At 36.4% G+C, this 7,750-nt stretch overlaps 2 protein-coding genes across 2 annotated transcripts; one reads left to right on the plus strand and one right to left on the minus strand.

Annotated features, from left to right (window-relative positions):
- Positions 1-312: 312 nt before the first annotated feature.
- Positions 313-2,229, minus strand: LOC147509354 (uncharacterized). The gene is made up of 5 exons (XM_086597786.1): positions 2,207-2,229; positions 1,973-2,116; positions 1,570-1,813; positions 1,327-1,431; positions 313-817 (listed from the first exon to the last, which is right to left on the minus strand). The coding sequence occupies exons 1-5, from the start codon at positions 2,227-2,229 to the stop codon at positions 716-718; spliced, it is 618 nt and encodes a 205-aa protein (XP_086453912.1). The 3' UTR covers positions 313-715.
- Positions 2,230-5,392: 3,163 nt separating this feature from the next.
- On the plus strand, positions 5,393-6,322 carry LOC147509355 (uncharacterized). Its single transcript, XM_086597787.1, has one exon. The coding sequence runs from the start codon at positions 5,393-5,395 to the stop codon at positions 6,320-6,322; it is 930 nt and encodes a 309-aa protein (XP_086453913.1).
- Positions 6,323-7,750: the final 1,428 nt, after the last annotated feature.

Here is a 7,750-nt window from a genome sequence, read left to right on the forward strand (position 1 = left end):
AACTTGAAGACATTTTTATAAATTTAGTATATCGTTTTTCCAAATGGTGATGTAATATAATCTATAACAAAATAATTACAGGCATTTGAAAATCGAAAAGACCTTGTTAATTGGTGTAGAGAGGTAGGGAGAGAAATTGGTTTTGTGATTTTTATGCAGTGGCAAGCAAGTTTTATCTATGCATTTTAGAAAGTCTGGAAAAAGTTGGGTTGTTTGCAGGCCTTCTTGTTAGGTGTTGCAGACTATAACTCAAGTTTTATCTATGCATTTTAGAAAGTCTGAAAAAAGTATGTCCAACCAAAGTCTAAAAATAGTATGTTCAAAAGTATGTCAAAAATAGTGAAATTAACTCAAATAATCTTTACATGTACAAATGAAGACATTATGTCTTACTGAGGTGATCCTACACAGAAGCAACTTCTACCTATGGCTTTATAATTTTAGTCGTACATCATGTTTGAAGTGTGCCTTGGACTTTCTGCAACATGGTCTTGGCCTTCTCTGCATGGCCTCTCTCAAGGAGGGAGTTGGGTGTGCTCTTCAGTGCACTATGTTTGCTTGTTATCAGATATTGTTCTCAGATATTGAGGGTAACTCTGCAGTTCAAAATCTTCAGTCTCAAACCATTGGATTCTCCTTAGGAACTGACGAGGTCATCCAAGTGTCATTCCACTTCTTGTGTTTGACAGAAAGAAGTATCATCACTCTTAATTGATTAAGTAGAGAGCATTTTCAGTTCCTCTATGAGTGCAAAACGGACTTCTTGATCAGTTAGGGCACCAGATATCAACCGCTGCTTACGAGCCTGTCCCATGACCTGTACCACACTAGGAAAAGATTAATATATGCTGGTTTCAAACTGCACACACTAAACTGGAAATGAAAATATGTATGCTCTACGTAAACCAAAACGAACTAGCAGGATTGATGCAAGTTCAGGCAACTCATTTGATCTCGAGTAGATTGGATGACTGGTACTGTGTAGTAGACATGAAATCAAATTCTGTACACAGGGTTTTGAACTTGATGAGCGAATTCACGCTACAGTTCTAGAGACTTTTGCAAAGACTCGAAGACATTAAATTAGGCCCGAACCAAGAAATCTTACAACCGTTTGGAAAGCTAACTACTATACATACAAAGAATGTCATTAATAACTACGTACTAGTCTACTACTACTACTGGGACAAGTATTTCTAAGCGGAAAAACTAACAAAAACATGTACCCGGCAGTAGAGGTATTATCAAGAATTACACTATAATGTTAAGATCTTTCCCTAAATATTTGCAGAAAAAACTAGTTAAATCAGCATTCACAATACTGACCATGTCAACACCACCATTAATAGATTCTTGAATAGAGTAAGTGTAGTTTGAATGAGGTGTGGGAGTAATCCTGTCGATCCCTTCCCAATCTGAGAAGACGAAACCCTGAAATTTTGTGAACAATGCATACAAAAGTTAAGGTTTGGTCAAGTGGGTGAGACTAGCATTACCAGAATTTCATAAAGTGGCTTTCCTGAAACCGGCCAGGAAGAATAAACCCTTAATTAGCTAGAATATTTGTACCCGGAAATGAAGAGCCTCCTTGAAGAAATCAGTCAACATTGCACGGTTAACATGCATCTTAACTCCATTCAAACTTGAGTAGGAGGCCATGACGGTTGAGACACCCTTAATAATTGAGTTGTAGTAGGCTGGCATGTGGATGTTATATATCTCATGTCCGTTAGCAACAGTATTATTCTCATTTATGTCGTTGATTGTACCACCATCACCTACAAAGTGCTTTTTGCAAGCTGCAGCCTTGTCTCTCATATAGAAGATAAGCGGGTTAATAATAAACTTTGATTCAGATTAGCACACAAATCTAATAATTTAAGCATTTGCGACATAAGAAGTTTTCTCTCAATGAGCTATGTATTAGAGATAAACAAAAGGAAAGATGAACTCAAGGGAACTTGTTACTTACTTCCCACCAACATATGGAACACCCTTTCGAGAACCTTCGTATATGTCCTTGTAAACCCGGATATAAGCTCTCCATTTGTTGCACAATTGTTGGATCCTCACCGTAGCTTTCATAGCATCGACCCCACCTTGGATCTCTACATACCTGAATCACTTCGAAAAAAAGAAGAAGAATAACGATGGGAGTTAGAATTTTTTGGCGTAAACTTTGTGAAACTACGTCAATTGGACATACCGCAATGCATGGAGCAAAAGCATATGGTATTCGGTAGCTCTAACTTCAATAGCGTGGCGGCACCAATTCTCTTCACAAGATCGGCATCCCCGTGCACAAATGAATGTTTGTTAAAAAGATGTAGGTGTATCAATCAAGAAAGCATATAGATCGGCCCAAAGAAGAGCCCTAAACGAAAATACGAAACAAGTGGAATCACGGAATGCTTGCCTGGTGGCCCCAAGTCCAACATTGTGAGGAAATACTGTGGCTTTCTAGACATTGTTATGTCCATGAACAGCATCAATTCCATATATCATTGGAATCCCAAGACGACTTGATAGAGCACCTTTCTGTATTTCATTCACCATATTAACCCAATCCGCAGCAGTAGCACTATGTAGCACATAATGCTCAAGATTGTAATCCCTTAACAAATATGTATGCTATTCATATGGGAAGATACAAATAAAACCAGAAAAAACAAACAAAATTCAGAGCAGAATGGGAAAAGAGATGAAGCAATGAAGATATCTTGACAAATCACCTTTCCAAGATTGATAGTCAAGAAATGCAGTATGAAAATTTGGGATTCAAAATTTTTCTAATAAAATCATATTGCACCAAACTAAGGTAACTGTGGATTGCGATATGCATGAATGTCCACACCATCTCAATCTGCATTGCTCTTAGCACTTAAGAGATTGCTATAAACTTAAGCTGTCATGACTCATGAGTCATGACTACTATATACATTTCAATGTGAAGAGTGCTTGCTTATCTCTAAAAAGCTCAAAGTAAATCATAGTAACAAATCCCACTTCCTAAAAAGATAACAGAATACTTAATAGAAAAAACAAGGTGCGTGTTTCAATGAGGAGCTAGAAAGAACTTACAAAAGTTCTGCAATCCACCTTGTTTTTTTACTTAGAGAGGATAACAACGCGGTATTTATATGAAGAAAACTGAATTCAGGATTGAGACATGAACGGGGACAACACTAGAAAACCCACTAAATTTAGCCACAATGTGTTACAGGGCTCCCTGTATTTGGAGAAAAAATATTTAGAACCCCATACTAGTCCTTATTCCTTTGTTTTCCTTCTTTTCAATATATATTTTTTGTTTTTTTTGCTAATTTTCACCCAATTCATGAAAACAACGTATTGTAATTGTTGAAAAATACTGGTTAACAATTGCCTGAAAATATGTATGAAGCTCACTTCAAACAACCATTCATCATTCACCAAAATGACTACGCCCAATTCATACAACAGACCCAATTCCTATTTGCAAGGCTCGAAAGGTTTTTCTTTTTTTTTTTTTTTTTTTTTTTTTTTCACTTTGTGTAGAAGATACAGCGGAAGTATGAAGAAGAATGAGAAAATAAACTCACTAATAAAGGGTGATCTTGTACATACCCAACAAAACACTCCTAAAGGGTGATCGGACATACCCAACAAAACACTCCCGTATCCCAACTTTAAAAAATTAAAAAAATTAAAAAAAATTTTAAAAAAAAAAAAAAAATACCACATTTAGCTTCCTAAATTACCCTTCTTTTTTATTAGACGTACCTAAGATATTTATTGACTAAAACAAATCATTTACTCTAGGTGATTTTGAAAAAAAAAAAAAAAAAAGCCGCGTTTATTTTTTTTCCTTCTTCTTCTCCAATAACCTCTTGTTCTTTTATCTCATCAATAAACATGCAAACACCCACTTTTGATTTGAATCAATCATACCAAAGTAATGAGGATGAAGAAAAAAATTCAAAATCAAATTTTGACGAATGGGAAAACGCAGAAGACTATTATACTTTGGATTACTACAATGAACAGATACAAACACCAAACAAAAATGTGAGTTTGTTTGCAATATTAAATAAAGTGCTATTTTTTTTAGGTGCATACTGAGTATAAGAAACCTAAACCATTTTTTTTTTTTTTTAAAATTTTACTTTGAACAGCTTCATCCTGTTAGTAGTGCATCTCCAAATGCATTGTCTTTGCTTCAAATCAATTATGAGTCGAAAATGAAGAGCAAAAAAGCCCGGCGAAAAACTCTAATTTTGTTTGTCCGGATACGACCGACGATTTACAACCGCAATGATAAGAACTTGAAGACACTTTTATAAATTTAGTATATCGTTTTTCGAATGGTGATGTAATACAATCTATAACAAAATGATTACGTGTATTTGAAAATCGAAAAAACCTTGTTGATTGGTGCAGAGAGGTAGGGAGAGAAATTGGTTTTGTGGTTATTATTGCAAAGTCGGATAGCGTTGAAAGTGGCCGAAGACCTAGGGTGCTTTTAACTTGTGAGAGAGGTGGTGTTTTTAAACCTCAAAAACCAAAGAAGATAGATCAATACAAGCTATCCATGAAACTCCCTCGGCGCATGACGAGAACGAAAAAGTGCAAGTGTTCATTTAAGTTGAAGGGTTATCACCAGAATCAAGGGGATGGGAAGTGGTAATAGTTTGCGGAACTCATAATCACCGTCTTGCAGAAAATCTTACAGGCCATTCTTTTGTGGGAAGGCTAACACGAGATGAAGAAATGATTGTGATCGAGATGTCTGAGGCTGGCGTTAAACCAAGAGAAATTTTGAATACTTTGAAAAGGAAAGACGGTCTAGATAATTTGTCAACCCTAAGTACCATCTACAATTTTCGAGCGAAACATCGTCTTACAAAATTTCAAGGGAGATCACAGATGCAACAATTATTGAAGATGTTGGACGATCGCGATTACTATGAGTCTCATAGAGAGAACCTGATTACAGGAGAATGCAAGGATATTTTTTTTGCTTATTCGAGATCAATTAAGTTGGCCAAGTGTTTTCCGGAAGTATTGATTATTGATTGTACCTACAGGACTAATCTTCACAATCGCCATTGCTAGAAATTGTTGGGTTTACGCCTACAATGAAGACGCGTTTGCTATTGCTTTTGCATATTTAGATTTAGAGAAGGAAGATAACTTTGTTTGGGCTTTGGAAATGTTATACAGTGTTTTGGAAGGCAAGGCATCTAGTGTGAAAGTTATTATGACTGACAGAGACTTAGCATTGATGAATGCTGTGGCGCGTGTATTTCCTATGGCTAAACACCTCCTTTGTCGTTGGCACATTCAGGACTAATGTGATTACTAACCGTAAAAATCTTTTGAAGAAAACAATGAGTTTCAGAAGTTCTACGAAATGGTTTGTGATTTATTCAGTTCACCTACTAAAGATGTCTATAATGAAAATTTGGTTGTGTTTAGAAATGAATATGCACATATGACACGTGTGGTACAGTACGTCGAAGAGTTGTTGAACAAGTACAAGGAACAGGTTGTGGCGGCTTGGGTTGATTTAGTGATGCACTTCGCACTCACACCAAAGAATAGAGTAGAATCCCAACATTCATCTTTGAAGAGAAATTTGAGGAGTTCGCGCGGCAATTTGTACCAAAATTGGGATGTGATTGATAACCTCCTTGAAAATCAGCTCAATGGTATACAAGCTTCATTTAATATTAGTCACAACATTATGCGTCATTATAGTCGAGACAAGGCATACAGTGAGATTAGAGGATTTATCTCTAGGGAGGCGATTGATATGTTGTCGAAAGAACTTGTACGTTCAAACAAAGTGGGCATTTATGAAAAAGAATGTGGGTGTGTTTTGAGGCGTACTTGTGGTCTTCCATGTGCTCATGAATTGGTACATATGGTAAAACTTAGTGATGGTTACATACCCTTGAGGTCCATTGATTGTCGTTGGCGGCAACTTGATTTTGAGCCAATGGAACTTCCAAGAGGGTCGCTGGACATTTCACCTGAGGTGGAAGGAATTAAGAAGAAGTTCAACTGCTTACCAGAACACCAAAAATTAATGTTGATGAAGAAATGTTTAGAGCTTGCTGATCCAAAGACTACACATATGCAAGAGCCTCAAGAAAAACTCAATGTCAAAGGTAGACCATCAATTTCAAAGAAACATGTGAAAGTATCAATTCAAGATCAGAATGACACAATAAGAGAACCATCTGCTTTTGAGTATGCACAGACGCAAGAGGAGAAAAAAACAAGTGAACAAGTTCCGAAGAAGAGAGGCAGACCACGTAAAAACCAAGGAGAAACTTAAGCAATTGAAAAAGTACCTAAAAAAAGAGGCAGACCACCTAAGAAGCCAGTGCAAACATCTTTGCTAGAAGATTTTAATCCATTGCTTAGCAACTTTATTGTTTCATGTGAGGATGTCCTTGGGGATAGACACTGTGGATACAAGTCCATAGCAAGATTATTAAACTATGGTGATGAGACTGGATGGTTTACCGTGAGGAAGAGGTTGTTGGTCGAGTTGATGGAATATGCAGAAGAGTACATTGAATGGTCTGGATTCACCATTTTCGAACACTTAATTCGAAATTTACAATGTACAAAGTCGATGACGATGAACCCGATTGAGTGGTTTGAACTTCCTAACATGGGTTGGTTAACTGCTTGTGCTTATAATTGTGTGTTTGTCACCCTAGCGCCAAAGCAAGCGTTAACTTACCTTCCTTTGAGAACTCCACCAGACTTGGAGCATACTCTCATTATCTCAATTGCTCATATAAATAACGGCATACATTATGTGCCGCTTAGACTTAGTGATGATGCTCCCTTGCCACCAGTTATATCAGGTTACCACAATCTAGCCTACCCGGGCATCGCTGACTTGTGGATAGCAAAGGTTCAAGAAAAACTTGCCGACTGGGATAGGAAGGTAAATAAAAAAATATATATATGCTGTACTTGGGTGGAAGCATTTTTTGTTCTTGATTTGAGTTTGTTAAATTATGTCTATTGTAATGCCCAGGCTTGTTGAATTAATTTTAGTAAGATGTTGAGCAGGTTGTACAAGAGCAAACTAAAAAAAATCGCACAAGCACAACACATGGGACTTCAAAGAAGAGAAATAGAAATAAGAAAGGTATGTCATATCGATGGGCTGACTGTAGCAGATAATTTGTTTTAGGACTTGTTTTTCATAAAGGTTCTCTTTTTCTAACATGTATGTTTGTTCAAGTCTCTGTTTTCCTCCTTGTTTTATGCCTTTTTTGCGTGTTATATAATAAGAGTTTGTTTTGAATTATCAGAATAACTTCAATGTATAAATGTGGGTTTCAATCCTAATTCTTAACACATTGATTCAACTCGGCCCTTACTGCCTTCCGTACTAGATTGATACTTTTGATATATATTTCCTTTATGTATGGGTGTTTCAGTTCTAAATGGCAATCCCAACAGCTTGTTTTATGTAGTTTAGTTTGAGAGTTCTATAGTAATAGTGTATATCTCGGTTTGTTATTTTTTCTGGTTGGATTGGTCTTATTTCACTTTTGAGTAACATTTTAATTTGTCTCATACTCATTTCTTTTTTGAAGAACAAGGTGATACAAATATTGCTCAAGGCACAAGCAACGACCAAAATGTTCATTCTAACATTGGTGAAGCAGCTGCATGTCCCAATTCTTTAACCAACATGTGCGGACTACCTAATTTAAATGAAGATGTTCATCCTAAAGTG

The sequence above is a fragment of the Coptis chinensis genome, chromosome 3, assembly GCF_015680905.1.
Source record: "Coptis chinensis isolate HL-2020 chromosome 3, ASM1568090v1, whole genome shotgun sequence".
Classification (NCBI taxonomy): Eukaryota; Viridiplantae; Streptophyta; class Magnoliopsida; order Ranunculales; family Ranunculaceae; genus Coptis; species Coptis chinensis.